We start from the raw sequence: 20,138 nt of genomic DNA on the forward strand, positions 1-20,138 counted from the left end.
GGAGATTGTACCGAGCTGTGGTGTGAGAAACCTGGGAATGAATGCTTCACTATGGGAACTCCAATGCTTGAGGGAACTGAATGTCTTCCCGGAAAGGTAAGAATGTCGGCATTAATGAATAATAGAAATATGAATTTATATGTAGCAGTAACTAACTATAACAGAAGTCGAAATTGAAAAAGAGTGCCCATTTTTCATTGGTGTTTTTGGCAATACTGTGCAATACTGTGTATGTCATCTCCGGTCAGTACCGGTATCGTATTATGCTTATTATGTCCCCGACGAGATAAAAGTGGGCGTGGTCGGGCATCGCTCAGAATCTTTAAAAGTAAAAGTAGAAAAATATGCCAATTTACTAGTTTCAAAAGCTTATTAATCGATTTTAGAGTCTAACTAATATGTACCGAAATTGTGGTTTTTGTCCCCGAGGGGTGGGGTGGGAAGCTCTCATCGACGGGGATAGGTCTGGCCCCGGCCCTCCACTGGCGCCACCCCTGTATATTATATTTTATGTTATTACAATAGCACTAAACCACGTTATCATTCAACTGAACCGAACGTCTAAATGATGTATAATTAACGAAGTTAATCGGCGTAACTAATGAAGCCCACTGCAACAAAAACACCGCCAGTCAGTGGGTAACAATGTCAATATACATTTGTATATTAAACCATTATTAATCTGTTTATAACATGTTTAATCTGTCTATAGTGGTGCCGTAAAGGTGTTTGTACTGACTTTGGATCTGAAGGACCGGCTGCCGTGGATGGTGGTTGGTCAGAGTTTGATTCAGCTTGGAGTGATTGTTCTCGAACATGTGGCGGCGGTATGCGGAGCAAGACCCGGCGATGCGATAATCCTCCGTAAGTTCAATTAACACTGTGTTTATCGGTTATAATATCAAATATGAAGTATTATTCGTTATTAATTAGCATTATAAGATAACAAACTAACTTATAAATGAATTTATTTTTGTAGACCAGCATTTGGTGGGAAGGTTTGTCAAGGAGAGTCAATTATTTACGACATATGTAATCTACAGGTAAATATAAATAAATAAATACAGTAGTTAATCAAAAGATAAATACATTGAATCTAATTAGACCATTTTTTTGTTTATTATAACACGTTACTTTCTATTATATGAAAGCATCACAATTTACAAAAAGATACTAGAAAAATTACTTAAATTGTCTACATATAAAAACGGTATCACCTAATTGCATGTTGGTGGGTATACTGTAGGCCTACTAACATAAGTTTGTGTATTGCAGTCGTGCCCGGCGACACATGGTTGGAGATAAACAATCTTACGCAAATTACCATTAAAGTATTGGAAATAGATTGATGCCACCGCGTACTTTTAGAGATGCGTACAAGATATGACGTATTTCCGCTTCAATTATGCTACGCGAGAGTTCTATTTTGTGTTTCTAGCATTAATCTACAGTAAACAATTCTTGTTTGTGTCATAGTATTGTGAGAGTTCCCAGCTTCTGTTTGTCGAAGAACAGTGCGCCCAACAGAGAGACCATCCATCTGGAGAAGGCTTCGAATGGCAACCGAATTATTATTATAATCGTAAGGATTCTAATTATTAATACCAGCGTTCAGTTTATGTATATATACAAAATATATTTAATTGGTATATAAGACAAAAAGACGGAGTGACATGGACAATAACATTTATTACCTAAAAGACAGTTACTGTCCGAGTGTTTTGTTACTTAAAAGTAGGCCTACTGAATATGTGCATTTAAATAAGAGAGTTTTCTAACCCTTCAGGTACAGTTCTACTAGGCCTATATTCCATCGAGGTGAAAAATGAATAACACAGTTTCGAGTTTAATAGGTCTAAATGTACACATAAAGACGTTCAATCAACCTTAACTTACATACAATGGTGACACAATATAAATTATTCATAATAAATACTGTTATTCTGAAATGATTTTTTTTTTGTCAAAATTTCAGTTGAAAGTTTCTGCAAAATGAACTGTGCCCGTATTGAGGGACAAACAATTTACTCGTTAGAATTCGGAGAATTTATCGATGGTTCCCGTTGTGACTTTAACGATAGCTATGGCGGATATAAGATGTGTATTGCAGGTCGATGTGAAGTAAGTTAGGCATTCAAATTTTTCTAGTTTGGTTGCTAAATATCTCGATTTCTCATTCCAGTGTCCTAGAGTTCAATTCCAGGCCAATCAAATCCTGCCGAAAATAACTAAAATAGATTGATTTAATTGAAACACTTTATGTTACAGATCTAATACTGTAAACTGGGCTATGCGAGAGCTTTAAAGCAGGCATCAATGGTCATGTACCGTATTTTTATAGCGCCTTCCACAATAAAAACCGTCTCAAGGGGCTTTAATGTTACAAGAACTATACAATTTTGATATAGCGTCGCCATCACGCAGGTACCGCAGCGTCAGCTGGGCTCTGGTAGATTCTACCGAGAAATTCCCGGCCCATTATCAATATCGCTGATTTATCTTATAATCAGTAATTACATCAGCTTTGTTATTAATAGAATGTTGGGTGCGATGGCAAACTTAATTCTGGAAAGCTGTTCGATATCTGTGGAATATGCGGCGGAGACGGCAGCCAATGCAGTCCAAACACTGGAGTACAAAAAGTTGGCGTGTTTGGAGGTAAGGTCTATTATTGGTCAATACTTTGTTTCTATTAAGCCTTCAAAAATAAACACGGGGTGTGAATGTGTGTAATAGGTGGTACCATGTTGTATGTACATGGTCTGTTAGATGAGCAAAATAAATACATTAATACAGGCAATAATATTAAAAATGATAAAATACAGACAATTTTGTCTTCCTAAAGAAGAGCCACAAAAATAAGAGTGTCATCAATTATTTCTCTTTTAGAATTTACCGAGGTTGTTACAATACCAGTCGGAGCAACCAACGTTATTGCTATGGACAAAGGGAAGTATACTTTCTTAGGTAAGTATTTTATACTGATTATCTTGTATCTTGTGTTAAGTCAGTAAATGAATAACACAAACCGAAAACATTGTAGGCCTACGTCTACTGAAGTTACTAAACGTTTTGTATCTTTACCCAGTTTCCACAGCCTATTTTAAAACCCTAAACTTGAGCTTGTTCTGTGCTTAGACGCATACTAAATAATTGCAAACAACAAAAATAAATATGAGTCATATTCGAGCTTTGTCTAATCCTAACTTGGTCACGTTCATGTCATATTGATGATTTTAGACATGTCCTTGAATTGCATATTGATACTGAAGATTTTTAATATTTTAATTTATAGTTTTATATCGATTTTAATTGAATTTGTTAATTTTTTCAAATACTGTTGTTACAATACCAGTGTTTTTTGTATTATAGGCATGAAATTCAACGGCGAGATGGTAATTGGTACGGGTAATCAACGGTCACAGACGGGACTGGCGTCGGCAGGTCTGGATACAATTTACTATTCTCGCGATGAGCCTGACTACCTTACTATAAAGGGACCAACCACAGCAAGTATTGAGATAATGGTGAGCAATGATAAGCACTGAACAATGATAGTGAATGGTGAAGTTGATAATGAGTATGATGACGATAATAATGATAACAATAATAATAAAAGAGGGATTCTATGCCTTAAAATAGTAATAATCGGAAACCATCAATAAATAATCTTAAATGTTTACCTCGAATTTTTGTAAAGGTTTTCAAACAATATGGCTCTGAATATGGCGATGTAGTGCAGCCAATGGCAGGTTTCAGATACTACCAGAAGAACGCCGGAGGAGTTGCCAAATGGACAGCTGGTCCTTGGTCGACCTGCTCGAAAAGTTGTGGTTCAGGCAAAGAGACGCGTGATGTTACGTGTACTCTTGATGGACAATTAGTTGCAAATACAATGTGTAATGATGCTCAACCCATTGACCAGCGATCGTGTGACGCAGGCACATGTCCAGTAAATAATTGGATCATCGGAAAATATGGTCAGGTAAATACAATGTGAATGAGAACTAATGGGTCAATGATAAATTAATTTAACATTTGTCGTAAGATATTTAATATTTTCTTTCTCCACTTACTTTATTCGGAATAATAATGTTAATTTAATATATTTATCTTATGGGGAATATCAATTATTATAATGTTTATATAAACAAATACATATCGTAACAGATACTGATTTAAACAGATATTTTAAATACAAATTATTTGTGTAGACAGTATTTTGAAAATATAATATAAATTTTGTGTACAAAAAATTAAGCAAAAAGACTAATTTCTGTAACGGTTATACTAATTATAAGTACTTGTTGTTGTACTCTTTGTGTTAAAAATACTATTTTAGTGTTCTGTAACGTGTGGCGATGGCATAAGAGTGAGAACAGTTACTTGCCGAAGTTCTGCTGACAAAGAGAAATTGCCAGATTCAGAATGTAATCCAGATACAAAACCAGACGGAGAGCCGGAGCCATGTTCAAAACCAGCATGCACAAGTATGTATTTCCATTGAATGATAATATGATCCAGCAACTTGGATTGTTTAAGCCCAATCGACCTAAAAAGGATCAGTTTTTTTTATGGAAACTTTATTATCTTTTACCGAGAAGCCCAAAATATCAATGTATAAAAATGCAGAGGTGACGGTGGTTGTGGTATGATGATGAGGATAATGACGATGATGATGGTGATGATATCTATCTATCTATCATAACCATAAATCAAATTAAATATTGGAACATTAAACCAATTATTCAATGGTTGAATCACATATGCAAGTCATACCATTGGCGGTAAACATTTTGACAACTTATTTTCAGCTAAAGGTTGTAACATGAAACATGATGCCGACTCTGGTTCATTTAGCTCACCGAACTACCCAAATAAATACATGGCGAATGCTGACTGTGTGACGAAAATTAGAGTCAAGAATCGTCACCGTGTTCGAATCACCTTCAATGTGTTCAAATTACAGAATTCTGGTAACTGCCAAAAAGACTACGTTAGAGTAAGTAGCACACATTAAATCGTGGCTTAATGTTTAACTTTGAAATAGAGTAGGTAAATTATTTTCTCAATATTTTTATTTCCTGCTTATAACAACGAAATAATGAAATCAAACACAATTTTTTTCTTTGTAGTTTTATTTTTTCTATAAAATAATTAATGATGTAGTAACATGTATACGTTGGCTGATCACTGAATAAGTTGCAAGTTAAACACAGATAAAGGCAGATCAGTTTTGACTACTTTACAGACGTTTCAAAACAAAAACTCTTAAACTGATACAGTTAAGGATCTATTGAAAGGCTAAATGGTATCTTTTTTGTCTTTGTTAACTGTAAAATAAAGTACTTTTTTATTGAACCTAATAATAACTTACTTAGCCAGGAAGTTAACTCCCCCTTGCTTAAACACACACATTTAAGCGATTCAAATAATACTTCAATGGTATTAGTTAACGAAGTCAATATATCTTTAATCTTGAAAAATTTATGAAGGATAATTCTAATATGCTCTTCTCATATTTTATTCTATAGCTGACTGATGAAGGTACCGGAACAGAGGCTATCTTCTGTGGCTCTCGATCATCATTCGAATGGACTTCGGAGACTAACATGGTAAAAGTGGAGTTTCATAGCGACAAAGGAACGAGTAAGAAGGGCTTCCAAGCTGACTATGAAAGCTTTGAGGCAGAAGAAACAGAGGCGGATGGTGAGTTTGGACAAACTAAACTATTTTAGCATAGAGTGGGTTAAAAGATAAAAGTACAGACATACCGTAAAGGTTTAGATTTTTGGTAAATCAAAAAGAAGTGTTCCTTTCCTCCATGAGTGCACTGAGTACCAAGTATCCAACAGCGTCATTGTGCTAAATTATTGTGTACGGGGTTTAGTCCTTGACTACCGTAGCAGTCGTAAAGAGGCGCATAGCAACTTTATGCTCAAATCATTCCACGACAGTGAGTGTGATAAAACAGGGGATTGTTGATTAACTCTTATTCTCAAAAGATGCTATGGGGGTCTTAAAAATGACCATGAGCAGCCTACGTTGGAAGTACTGTAGTATTAAATCCATATCCGCTAATACAACCGATCCCTGAGTGAGGAGGGTTTTGAAACAGCAGCATCTTAAAGAGGATAGTGATGCCTCTGCTACATTGCCATTCGAATCTACAAATTACTATCATCCTCTATTATTAAGATGAGCTGCGAAACATTTACCAACTTTCATTTCTAAAAGGTATTATTCAGAGTGTTAACTCTATGGAAAATGTTTTAAAGTTTGACGAATTTTAATCAATGGGTATGATTTCTTTTTCTTAAATCAGCGGCAAGTTGCGATATGACGTTAGCTGGATCTAAAGGGTCAATCTCGTCTCCGAATTATCCTGATCATAACTACGATAACAATGATAACTGTAAGGTTGTAATAGATGCAAATGACAACGATAATATTGAGGTTACATTTGAAGAATTCGAACTTGAGGAGGCACCAAATTGTATCTATGATTACTTGAAGGTAGTTAATTTACATTAGCACAAAATGTTTTTCCATGTTAAACATTTTATTCAGAAAAGATTGCCATTAACGTTACCGCCGCTAAATGTAGTGAAGCTGCTCACTTGAAATGCATCGGTATTGGTTGCTCCTAAATTGAATTATTTTAAAATAATTGTGAATAAGCTGTTAGCGTTTTCTCAGTAGTTAACTTAAATGCCAATTTCCTATAAACTTCGAGGAATATAGTTTTCATTTGAATGTGTAAATATATCTGCTAAAACTCGAAATTTCCTAGCCTTATGTTATGTTAGTAGGGCGCCCTCACTAATCATCATTAAAATCATGGAAATGTGTATAACACTGCCATCTTAATTTGGTTTTTATTTTGTGTATAATTTCCTTGCAGATCACACATAGTGTAGACGGCAAATTGACATCGTCAAAGTATTGTGGATCTAGAGTAGATATGGTCTTGCAGTTCACTGGTGGGATCACATTATTGTTTCACAGTGATGAATCGGCCACTTATAAGGGATACCATGCGACTTACAGAATCATCAAGGATCGTAGAAAGAGATCTGTAGAAGACACACAAGTCAAGCAATCTGTACAAGTTGCAGAATTGCCTCCAACAGAAGCAGACAATGTGATCAATAGATTTGGACCAGAAGTCGTCACTGTCCAGTTAGTCCCAGAAGAAGCAGAAATTGATTCGAAGATAATGGAACCAGAACTTGTTACTGTCCAGTTAGTTCCAGAAGAAGCCTAAAATGTTTAATTACATCTATGTTGGCATTATGTGCAATCCCGTTTCCATAAGACATTAAGAGTATCTTTTAATCTACCAATTCAAAATGTTCATTGTAATGTTTAGTATAATTATTAACATATATTTAACTATTATATTTATTAAGTTGATTTATTTATAAAAAAATATATTCGCAAATTATAATTTTGATTAGGGTTGCGTATAGGCCTATTTTGTATAGCCAAATTGTATTATTTTAAGAGTAAAATGAATTTACATATTTTGTCATTTTGAATAAATATACAAATTGCCTACTTCATATCGAACACTGGGGTACTTCAGTGCAATAGCAGGATAAAGTAGATATCTTTCATTCAAGAAAAGCAGTGGTATAATATTATACAGTAGGCCTATATTATTAGATTCAGTATACTGTAATATACATTTCAATTTCTGCTTAACCATAGATTCAATTACACCAATTTTACAATGCGCACTAAAAGTGGCTGTCACCAGACTAACTAGGCCTACTATGAGCTCATCAGTAAGTGCAATAACTGATCTTCAATTCCATGCTCTTTCATTCTACTGTTGATTTTTGAATAAATGTGTATCAGAATATTGAAATCATTATGTTATTGTTATGTCGAAATTTATCTATTGAAAACAGTAAATCATGAGTATGGTATTAGTAACTAATTATCTCATAATAAATAGGCGTGGAACATTTTAGATCATTCATGTGTAAAGCCTAATAAAAGTTGTCACCAAACAATTTGTCTGGGCGCGTGAGTTTTCGCCAATGTACACTGTTGTGAGTCGTTACGTATAGACTGGGTTCCAGTCCCTAAACTTTGTCTTATTCAGTAATAAAGCTGGAAAATCGATTTTGGCACCAATGGCGTTCCATATTACCTATTTGCTTGGCGTTTCATAGTATACTTTTTCTCAAATTCGCATCAAAAAAGTTTCTCGACATAATCTGACTGGTGGCGCTTTCCGAAATGTGCTAATACTACGAAAAATCAAAAAATCACTTGGGGCAAGTCTACGTTACATGCAGCATTGCCTCGCTACAGGGTACCGGTATCGTTTATGAGGCTCATAGACATTTTAGTTGTGGTAAAAAATTAAATTGAACTTGAGATCTGGAGTCGCCGCATCTTGAACACACAATTCTAAAACTACCTACTTCTAGTATGAGAGACATCATCAGTGGCGTACCTGGGGGGGGGGGGTTGCTGACATAAATTTTAAAGAATTAAAGTGCCATTTTCCGGTATCTAGAAGATCCATCATAACGATGGAGCTTAGGTGGATTTTATTTTCGTAGATTTTATGGATTAAAGTTCCATTTTCGGCATCTAAAGTCTCAAATTTATAAAATGAGCCTGAGCCCGAACCCTAGATGGGATCATGTATATGGTAGTTTATACCTCAGCGTCAACCGTGGTGGCTTGAGGTGGATGGTAATCTTCATTAATTTTAAGTAGGCCTATCCAAGTGCGGTTCTCGGGCATTTATAAAGTCTCAAATTCTTAGAATTGATTTATCTGGCAGCGTTACAATCCTGGATACGCCACTAATCATAGTTACAATATGAATAGTTGATTAAAAAGGAGTGAGGGTGCCAATGACAATAATTAGGCATTTCATGAATTTTGTGATTTAACTCAAATACTAAAGCTAAACAATATTCACATTTTAACCGTCAAGATATCGAGAAGAGGCACACAACATTTTAATAAAATTTAAGGCCAACTTTTTACTGAATATTTTATTGCATGTTTTTAGAAGTTGTTTGTGTTCTTTTTCTTTTTCTTTTGTTTTCTCCTCCATTGGACTGTGCAATTTGAAATCGTTTTATGAGACCTATGTGGAAATAAGTAGTTGCTACTTTTTATGGCTTTTCCTATACCAGGGTTGTTTGTTGCACTTCTGCCTTTATTGTTTCCTGTTTTACCTTATTAATGAATAAATTCAATTCAAAAACGTCACAAGAGGCAAAATATATTGAAACATGAAGATCCAGAGAAAAGAAAAATAACGCTGAAGTCAGAATGAGCTTACCCGAAAAGTTGGCTTGTATTTTGATTGGCTACGGTAGTGTCTTTTAAACTTTCTGTTACAGTATAGACAGTTGGCTCATTTCAGAATGTACTGTGTAGCGTTTGACGTCATATCGTATTTGGACAACAAAAAAAAACCAGAATGTTTGTGTTAATTGATAATAAAGCATATCTCGTGTATGATTATGGACTCCAATAAGATCTCTACACAGTCTATCAATAATTTTACTTATTTTGACATTTAATTGTTTATAATTGCTAGTATCCAACAGCTAAAAAAGCACAAGCTACACAAATACAGGAAATGTAAAATACAGGAAAAAACAAAACCATATATATATTAACATACTCATCGACTTTATAAAAATGCCAAAATGGAATAACATTGTTGTATATTTTTAGTACTGTACTGTAATACTTAGGACAAAAGAAACATCAAAGCATAGGTCAAGTGAGCCATGTATTAAAACATTACAGTATGCAATTAAAATGATAGAGTATTAATATAAATTTTAATATTTTATTTGATAATATTATACAAATAATACACTGTAAATAAAACTATAATTTTAATAAAATATTAAAAACAAGCAATTTCCCATAATTCATTTTAAAAGGCATATTTCAGGTAGAAAACCTTCATTCACAAACATTACACCAACAAGCACATATGCAAATAAAATTGGTTTACACAAATTCGCATATTACATAAGTAAAGTCTACTGTTTCAAAACAAACTAAATTACTATAAGTAATAAGAAATAGTGTCAGATTATGGCTTTTGTACAAAGAAATACTGTGCGACTGATGTCATATTTGTCTCTTCTTAATGCAGCATTTTTGTTTCTGGTGGAATGCCTGATTAATGCAAATTGTTAATCATGATTTCAGTGGTAAACTTTTAAATTCTTTTCTAATCAAAAGATAAAAACGTTAAAATCGTCCTAGATTGCACTCTAAAGATTAATACAATTATGAATATTATATAAAACATATGAATAAGATTTCTAATACTTGCATGCATTAGTACTTTGTTCATTAAAATTACCAATCTTTTATCTCTCACTATATCACAACATACCGCATTTATTTGAACGCCCCGCTTTGAATAAACGCCTCCCTCGAATAAACGCCCCTTCTTTGAACAAACGCCCCGCTTTGAATAAACGCCTCCCTCAAATAAACGCCCCTTCTAAAGCCTCAATTGCAATAAACGCCTACCTCAAATAAACACCACCCCTAAATGAGGATAAACAAATCTAATGGAAGCTACATCATTTTCAACATATTTGTTCTACTCCAGTAGAATTACATTTTTTCTAACCTGGTTTTACGATAATCATGTGTTATTGTGTTATAATTCCACATTTACAGTGAAATTATCAGGCGTTTATTTGAGTATATATGTATCAATTTTACGCCCAAAAAAAACGAAAGCCTCCCCAAATAAACACCACCTCAAAAACACTTTTCAACAACAAATGCCATGTGTTTTTATTCAAATAAATATGGTAATTAAATTTCAGCATGCCTGTCTTTTGATACTCAGTGGTAGAGCGAGAGATAAGTATCTTGAACAAGAACACATGTAAAAATGCAGTGTGGGTTTTGAACCTCAACTTCTTGATTGAGAAGGCCCAATACAAATCACAGTTCAACTGCACCCACAGTGAAATATAATTAGTTAAAGTTACTCAAGATTTGATTTTAAGCTTCTCCAGGCATTTATCTAACCATGCTATACTTATTTCGAATTTGTCATTCTGAAAGTAGTTATTTGTGTTCTGAAGGAAATTTTTAAGTTCAGAGTACCGTTGGCGGATATCAAATCCTAGGCTCTTGTGAAGCTTACGTAGACAGACTGGACAAAGGAACAAAGGCTGGCTAAGAGCTTCCTTCACTGACTTGCTTTCATTCATTGAACATTCAAAGAATAGACAATGATTCAATCCAAGGAGATGACATGTTTCATGGCTTGCTACCTAAAATAGAAAAAGACTTAAGAATCAGATTCAATATTTTCATAAAGCACAAGTCCTTACATGTCACAAAGAAGGTCATCAATCAAAATACTATTGCAATACATACAATTGACTATTTATATTATTGTAATTTAATACACATGGACAAGTCTGGCAAATATTTAAATTAAAGTAAAATTCAATCACATACCACAGGTTTACATTTCATTTCATATATTTTGCATAATTATTGACATATGGAAAATATTTTTTTTTTTTTTTTTTGCATAACATATGTGATTTTGTTTATACAAGTACAAAAAATTAATTAATATTTTTAAGACAAGTAGAGGTTTCATACCCTGATAAGTTTCCACAAGAGCTGGCTATCCATACCAAGCTGGTTTTCTTTTGTAATACCTTTTGTAGCATCGTCACCCTCTGGTGTACTAACATATGACATAGGCTCATACCGTCCAAATCCGAATACAGCACACCTACAGCTATATGATGCTTCACCAAGCACAAAATTCAGCTCTTTTTTCGGGTAAAGATCTGTCCATGTGAGGGCAAGAATGTAAGTTGACATTGGAATGTTGAAAGAAGAGTGGAGCCTAGAATACAAGTCAGAAACCAGAATTTGCTCTTTACCTGTGACACTGTGTGTTCTTTTTGTGAACTTCACTTGGGCTAAATCATAGCTGTTGTCAAATTTAACATCCATCCCTGAGAAAAATATTTTCAAAAAGTTACACAGCCATTGCAATAAAGAGTTCTCTCCAATTCTGAACTCTTTCACCCGATCTGGAAGTGTCTCTATCGGTAAAAACAGCAATGTTTTAGGATTTTTCCATTTTCGATTGAATCCCAAACCAGAGACCACACCTTTCCACATTGGATAGGTCTGTCTACCAACAACAGGCACAGATCGAGGCGTAAATAATACACTTTTTGTATCATATTTCATGCAAGGCTCCTCTAGGCCTATGCTTTCACGGTCCACGGCAATCGAATCCTTCGGCTCGCTACGTCTTTCTAAGCAACAGGCCGATAACATGAAGTAGGCCTGCAAGTTTGGATCAAAATTTTTCAGTTTTCCAACTAAATATCTTGCATTCTTTCTGTCCTCAGACTGGCTTGTTGTTTTAAGACTCATTATTAATTTATTAAATTGCAATATTTATCACAAATACACTGAAAATAAAACGCTTTTTGGGAGAAGAATATACCCCACCCTATGCGCGCAGCCATCTTGAAAATAAACAATTGCCAGGTTGTCAAATTAGTTTGCCCAATTTACAAACTTTTACAGCGTACCTGTTATATACTCTTTGAGTGTACGTACTTAACATTATCCGCTGATACCAATTTAAGCTGAAATTAAAACCTTATGAATCACTGATTCACGTATTAGATCGTTTTGTAAAGTTTAACTTTTATACTTTCAATCAATCATTAATTTGAATCAGTACGAACAAATAACAATAGGCAATCAATCATTACTTAGTCTGATAAAATGTGATCAAACGTCGCAATACATTACATGAACAAGTTTCATCGAATGGAAGGGAAATGTGATTAATTCTTGTTACCGTTTGCTTCAGACTATCTATGAGTCACATAAACTGCATTCTGCATATTGAAGTCAATTAGGATTTCCTTCAAATTCGTTATCAAAATTATTTCAACTTTTCGCAGTGAGAGCCAAGTAACATAAAGAGTAGTACTAAGTCAGTATAAAGCATAATATCAGGGTCCACGGATAGTCAATACCTCTCATAGTTTAAAAATATACAACCGTTTGATACTATATTTACTATCCAAAACATTCCTGACAAAATTTAAGGATATCGAATTGTTCAAAATGGAAAAGGAAAATAAGAGTAAAGGTCTATCAAGCATAGCACCGGCTGTCAACACAGTTAAAGTTCGCTCCTGTGCGGCTAATGTTTGCAAAGGATTTTTGTATTTGTATAATCTGGTATTTGGGGTAAGTAGAAATTATAAACTACCTTCCTGGGTAAAAACTAGCTAGGAAAATATTTAAGTTAATAATTAGAGATACAAATAGACTTGCGTCGATGCTAATAGGGAAAGAACAAAATCATGGCATTAATAAATGGAATATTATTGTCTGTAAATAATATTTTACCATGTGTTATGGACACATTAGGCTTATTACTATTTTGAACTTAATAAAGGCACTGCCCATACAAAAAAATTCTATAGAATTCTATAAAAAAAAAACTATAGAATGTCTATAGCATAATTGTTTAGAAAATCTATAGAAAATTCTATAGAAATAACTATAGAAGCCCACTATAAAAAGTCTATTAAAAATCTATTAAAACTATATTAAAAATCTATTAAAACTCTATTAAAAATCTATTAAAACTATATTAAAAATCTATTAAAAATATATATAAAAAACTATAAAACTATATTAAAAATCTATTAAAACTCTATTAAAAATCTATTAAAACTATATTAAAAATCTATTAAAACTCTATTAAAAATCTATTAAAACTATATTAAAAATCTATTAAAACTCTATTAAAAATCTATTAAAACTATATTAAAAATCTATTAAAACTCTATTAAAAATCTATTAAAACTATATTAAAAATCTATTAAAACTCTATTAAAAATCTATTAAAACTATATTAAAAATCTATTAAAACTCTATTAAAAATCTATTAAAACTATATTAAAAATCTATTAAAAATATATAAAAAAACTATAAAAAATTTATAAAAACTCTATAAAAAATATATTAAAACTATATTAAAAGACTTAAAAATCTATAAAAATTATATAAAAAACTAGATCCAATGACTGCCGCATGGAACAACATCCAAGGAACAGTAAGCCTATCAGAAACATTGAAAATCGCATAATTCCATAAAATCGTTTTTACGGATATCATTACTTTGCGTAGCGATTTCTTGGAAGCAATAGGCCTACTTTTCATTTCTGCAGAGGCGAATCCAATAGGGGCATGGGGACAGGTGCCCCCCCCCCACCCGTTTTGATACTAAATTTTTAAATTTCAAAGCATATTAAAATTAACGATTTCCGTTGTTTTAAATGTATTTCAATGATGTATAATGAGCCATTAGTTTTGGAATGTTATCCACATTAGAAATGTATGTTTGTATTGATTTATTATTATTCGAACCTCCACTCCAGTCCAAATTCCTGCCTGTATGGAAACTTTTGGAGAAGACACATACCAAGTACCAAGTACCATTATGTCTCTAATTCTAATGATAGTAATGTGATTAGGAAAAACAATTAATATATATTTTGATACCAATAGTTTGACTGCTGTGGTGTAAAGACAAACACATCCGGTGCCCGGATATACAAACGTTCCAACTGGTACCGAGAGCAGCCGATCGTACGTCGTTTAAAGGTTCCTTCGACATGTTGTGTCGAGGATAGTGATGGTGAAAATATTATTAATCAGAATGATTGCCAAAATAATTTCAATGGATACCAGAATGTGTACGGAAAGGTGAGGTGTTTACTGTGTAGGGCACATTACTCCACAAAGTTCGTAAGCCATGCATCCACTGTGCTCGCCGGCCGCGCGGACGCGCTCCTATGAAGAATGCAACGTCATGACACTCACGCGACACTCACGCGACAACCAGCCTATTCCAATCAGCAGACGGCGCGCCGCGGCGTCGCGTCGTCTAACGCTCGTCTTCCAAAGGTAAGACGCAGTGAATGACCGGCTTTTGTGACATTTACCCTGCGCTAATCCAACAATATGTATCATGGTTAAGGGAATTTGTCCCCCAAATGCATAGTAACTCGCACACCCTCATCCTATACAAAAACTGGTAAAGAAATACAAAACATCACACACCGTCACCCTATACAAGAACTGGTAAATAAACACAAAATATAACCACAATTCCCCCTCCAAAAAAAAAAAAAAGGAAAAAAAGAGAATCACAAATAATTTTATTTCATTTAGGCGCGCATAAGCTTTTCTTTTCTGTTTGTCTGAATACTAAATAATTACGATGACGATTACTATGGTTAAGTGATGTAAATTATTTTATATCTTTCATACTATAGGGATGTTATGACGCTGTCTTGCAACAAACGTCTGTGTTTGCTGTTCTTATTTCTGGATGTGTTGTTGGAGTTACTGGTATTCAGGTAACTTGTCCAAAGATTAACGTCACAATAATAATAAATTACTGCCTCAAATATTTAAATTAATTATTATTATAATTACCAGGACCACAATACAAAGCAGGCACACTAGTAGTATACTTGAATTTCATGTTATATAAATCTAAAAATAAATAAATAATTAAACATACATTTTATCAATAGTTAACCTGTCTCCAGAAAGTAAACAAATTACTAACGTTCCTGTAATGCATTAAGGCCTAAGCCGAGGAAGTATGTTTAACTTCATAGTATAAACAGCGATCTTTTTTTTTTCTTTTCAGCTACTTGGGCTTGCATTTTCATTGTTCGTCCTGTGTCGAATGTGACCCATCAGATCTTTCATTTTATAAAAGCAATGTTGAGTTTCACAATCCATTTTGGAGTGCTTTTGTAGAAACAGACAGTATATTAAAATAATTTAAAAGCCTATACAAGAAACGTAAAAATACCCTCTCTGCGGTTGGTTTCAACCGGATAAGCCTCAACTGGATAATGTTCATTGACACTACTGTGCCGAAGAAACAAAAGCAACAGTCGGACAACTTTAAGTTAACATTATGTTAGTGGCTTTATTAAGCTATAGTCATAAAACTATTTATTTAAAACGTATAATTTATAGGCGAATTAATGAAACTCTTCAATTTTTGATGAAGAAATGCTCGAGGGTTAGCCTAAGGTTAAGCAATCTTATAGAGTTAGGCCTATATAGTCAGATAGAAAAACATAAATCTCAGTATGATAATATAGGACACACCACTGGCATTATGTATAGGCCTACTTCTTGTTAGTCACATGTCAATCGAAAAATAAAAAAATAAAAAAATGCATTTTTTAAAGTAATTCTACTTGTATTCTTGTTTCATTGGTTTCAAAGACAAATAATTTAAGAAATTTATTGACACAATAACAATTATACTAGAGATTTTAGAGATAATACTATTCTTAAAATTACAATAGCAAAGCTTGTCTTACAACTACAATGTTAACAGGTAAAAGTGTAAAAACCTCTAAAATCAGTTATTCGTAAAAAGTGACATGTTACGATTATACTAAAACAAAAAGACAGTAAACGCCGGAAAGAGACATTAGACTTTATTAATGACGTAACACTGGAGGAAATTAATTTTCATCATAGACTGTGTCATAATGAGTCATCGTTAAAGTCATTCTTTAACTACAACAGAAGTAAGTGCACAGATACTTTTAATTGACTCTGTTGTTTGCATAGCTTAAGTTACCTTTAAGTCTAGATTGTTGCTTTACAGTATCTTTCACTGTCATTTCGACAGTTTCTTTCAGCAAACTGATTCTTCATAAGCTCTGTCCAGATAAAATTGTTTTTTTTTTTTTGTCAAAAAACTGCTGCATGTTAATTATATAGTCATGATGTTCCTAGTGGTCATGATGTGATGTCATCATGATCAAATCTAGACATATCATTGTCAAATGAAATTTGATAGTCTGGACAGAGTTTTTTAAGCTGTGATGTCTCATGACGTGATATTGTTTGCCGGTAAACTCATCTATTATGGGATGTACCTGTAACGATTTTAACATTAATGAATTGCTACAAAATACAAACAGTGGTCTAGAAGTTAAAATCATGTGTGCATGATTAAAAGTATTTAAATAAAATGTTTTAAACAATCAAATAGTTCATGATATTTGTAAATCCGTTCGGATTTAGTAAGAGCAATGCAATGTAAGGTTAAACTTACAGATTGATTAGTATGTAGGCCTACAATGTATTCCCCACTAGTATGACTAAGCTTCGTCCCCTTTATTGGATAAGTCGAAACGATTGGTTTAATTTTTGTTTAGACATTTGTTGAAAGTATATTTTTGTAATGGTAAACTATATTGTTAAACAAACAACAGACATATTTCACTTTTTTGACTTATGATATTTTGAATAAAGTTCTACTTAAACTACATAAATAAGTGTTTGTCATAATATTTTAATCTATCTTCAGCATTACAGTTAAACAAAAGTTTTGCTTTATCGATCATAGTCTTCTAAATAATAGGCCTACAGTATATGAATTATCCTAAAATAGGGATACCGGTAATTTACTCAACGTTCTACATTTATTAGATATCAAAATGTTCCTTTCACATTATTACTATTTGCGTAAAGAGGTCAACTCTTACGCAATGGTGAAACAAGGTTTTACTTAATTAACAAAGCAAATGGACAATTGCATGACATTAATTGGATGGGTGACTAAATTGAAATATAAACTAATTTTTATAACTTAAGGGGTGTTAAATTCCTTGTTATATATTCAGAACTATTTACAACCATATCAAGGACATGTATGACTTTAGCCAACAAGATATAAGCATCATATTCTGTCTTGAAACACCGAATTAAATGAATTAATCAAATTTAACTGTTAATTGTAACTTTCAGTATCAACAACGATACAATTTATAGAGGTAACCACTGTTTCCTTTGTACGTCACCATGTTCCTAATTATATTCATTACTCATTTCACCGATAGGCTGCCTACCACTGAATGAACTTTGCATGAATAGAACCGGATAGCTGCATGCGTTTGAAGTACTTTTATCTCGGTTTTCCAACTTGTTTTCCTTGCAAAGAAATAGCAAAAAATATACAAGTGCCTATAGATTCGTTTGTATAATGCATGCCTATTTGAGTATCACCGAAACGCTAGTAATCTTGCGAAAATGCTCATACTAACTCTCGCCATTTGTGACTTACTTTGTGGCGCCTTCAGGGTTGTTTCCTTTCTTATGTTGGTCAACATGTGCGTTTATGTTTACCTTTGATGTCTTTTGACTCTTACATTACATTAGAATCCCCAGGTTTATATATACTAATTTATATCCACAATCCAATTCGTTAAATTTTGATTAACATACTCCATTCATTTTCATTCTTCGTAAGTGTAATATATTGGTATTATACAATCAACTTCAAGTCCTTCCAAAGACACGTCATAATTGTGGTATCAGAGATGATGTAAATTAAACAAGAAATATTTAGTTTACAATCAGGATGGATTTATTTAAGATATTTTTAGGTTTAACAATGCTATTTGTGACTCAGTTGACATATTTGTATCGGATTTCCTCAATAAATTCATTATTAAAGTTTCCTTTTAACTAAGAATTTTGTAGAATATCACTTTTGAAGATAAGTGCTAAAAAGGGTAGAGGAAAGAGAACATCGTACGTTCATCCCGCATATACGTAGGCATCTGCATAAGCAGTGAGTCTTAGAGTGAATAACAAAGGTTTGAGCTTCTAAACGTCCGTACACTTTAGATATAATTGATACAGCTGGGGGAGAGGAAATGACCAAATAAGTCATTAGTCAGAGCTACTAACGCAATTGATACACAGAAAGAGCGAGAGACAGCAACATGGCGAACTTGGTCCAGCCTGTTAGAACACTTACTGGGGCAGCAAAATGTTGCAATTATGCTGTCTACGTGTTAAATACAATATACGCGGTGAGTACTTTAATTTTGAAATAATTTTCACAAGTAATTTATAGCCTCTGCGTTTATCAATATTGCCAATATACAGAACTAAGCTAAGTCGTGATATCATACTGACGATCACTTTTTGAAATACAAAGAAAAAGGTGACTATATAAATCTAAAAATAGCATTCACTTGTACGCAGTGGCACAGGCACGAACATTTATATTCACCCGATCAACCTTTTTACCGTATTAAGTTGTTTAAAATAAAACAAAATCAGTATTAAAAAAAACAACGATAAACCGCCTGTCTAATATTTTAGAACAATAGTAATAATAATAATAATAATAATAATAATAATAATAATAATAATAATAATAATAATTATTATTATTATTATTATTATTATTATTATATCTGTTGATATTAGGCCTATTATGTCATATATTATTGTTGTTACAAAAAAACGATAAAAGTAAAAGGTATTGGCATACACGTTATGTTTTTTCAACGTGTATAACCACCTGTCTAATATTTTTGAACACTGAAACTACCATGCATATTTGATAATAATAATAATAATAATAATAATAATAATAATAATAATAATCATAATTATTATTATTATTATTATTATTATTATTATTATATCTGTTGATATTAGGCCTATTATATTATATATTATTGTTGTTACAAAAAAACACGATAAGTAACATGTATTGGCATACACGTTATGTTTTTTCCACGTCGAAAGCATAATTTTTAAAAAAGGCCTAAACTTTGACTGCTTTTATTATTTAGCTTGGCTGCATAGGAATGATGATGTTAGGTGCCTGGGTTTTAGCTGAAAACATGAGTGGAGACATAGCTTTGATGTTCGAGACTGAAAATTTTCGATATGCTGCGTTCATATTGGTATTTGCTGGTAAGGTAGTTTTTGTTTTGGCGATATGCGGTTGCTGTAGCGCAAGGAAAGGCAACAGATGTTGTTTATTAGCGGTAAGATTCATTTAAGCATTGACCTCAATAAAGTGAGCTTTTAAAGTCTTTCAAATTTAATTTAAAATCTCACCTGATTATCTTGCAGAACAACATTATAATCATTCAACAAATGCCGTTAGACAAACAAATAATTCATATAGATACATACATTAAGTATGCAAATTTCGGTGGTGGGAGTTGAGGTTTTTTTTTCTTTTGTCAGATTCTTCTCCT

At 33.0% G+C, this 20,138-nt stretch overlaps 3 protein-coding genes across 4 annotated transcripts in view; 2 read left to right on the forward strand and 1 right to left on the reverse strand.

Moving 5' to 3' along the window:
- The window catches only part of LOC117112820 (A disintegrin and metalloproteinase with thrombospondin motifs 18-like), a 21,037-nt gene extending 12,896 nt beyond the window's left edge, over window positions 1-8,141 (forward strand). The window contains exons 12-26 of one of the 2 annotated variants that reach the window (XR_004446092.1): window positions 1-96; window positions 713-864; window positions 980-1,043; window positions 1,477-1,582; window positions 1,976-2,121; window positions 2,538-2,658; window positions 2,890-2,967; window positions 3,373-3,527; window positions 3,701-3,985; window positions 4,343-4,490; window positions 4,815-5,002; window positions 5,535-5,709; window positions 6,326-6,516; window positions 6,905-7,988; window positions 8,040-8,141. Coding sequence is in view for 1 of the 2 variants with exons in the window: in XM_033256003.1 (XP_033111894.1) it covers window positions 1-96; window positions 713-864; window positions 980-1,043; window positions 1,477-1,582; window positions 1,976-2,121; window positions 2,538-2,658; window positions 2,890-2,967; window positions 3,373-3,527; window positions 3,701-3,985; window positions 4,343-4,490; window positions 4,815-5,002; window positions 5,535-5,709; window positions 6,326-6,516; window positions 6,905-7,267 (2,268 nt within the window). In the remaining variant the exon portion in view is untranslated. The other variant, XM_033256003.1, reaches the window with a different exon arrangement.
- Window positions 8,142-9,538: 1,397 nt separating this feature from the next.
- LOC117112831 (archaemetzincin-2-like) lies at window positions 9,539-12,550 on the reverse strand. The gene is made up of 2 exons (XM_033256018.1): window positions 11,638-12,550; window positions 9,539-11,297 (listed from the first exon to the last, which is right to left on the reverse strand). The coding sequence occupies exons 1-2, from the start codon at window positions 12,430-12,432 to the stop codon at window positions 11,010-11,012; spliced, it is 1,083 nt and encodes a 360-aa protein (XP_033111909.1). The 5' UTR covers window positions 12,433-12,550; the 3' UTR covers window positions 9,539-11,009.
- Window positions 12,551-14,106: 1,556 nt separating this feature from the next.
- On the forward strand, window positions 14,107-17,405 carry LOC117112598 (tetraspanin-18-like). Its single transcript, XM_033255703.1, has 4 exons — window positions 14,107-14,140; window positions 14,596-14,793; window positions 15,366-15,449; window positions 15,749-17,405. The coding sequence occupies exons 1-4, from the start codon at window positions 14,108-14,110 to the stop codon at window positions 15,791-15,793; spliced, it is 360 nt and encodes a 119-aa protein (XP_033111594.1). The 5' UTR covers window position 14,107; the 3' UTR covers window positions 15,794-17,405.
- The last annotated feature ends 2,733 nt before the right edge of the window (window positions 17,406-20,138 follow it).

The sequence above is a fragment of the Anneissia japonica genome, unplaced genomic scaffold (genome assembly GCF_011630105.1).
Source record: "Anneissia japonica isolate Jap-2015-1 unplaced genomic scaffold, ASM1163010v1 scaffold284795_len787576_cov167, whole genome shotgun sequence".
Classification (NCBI taxonomy): domain Eukaryota; kingdom Metazoa; phylum Echinodermata; class Crinoidea; order Comatulida; family Comatulidae; genus Anneissia; species Anneissia japonica.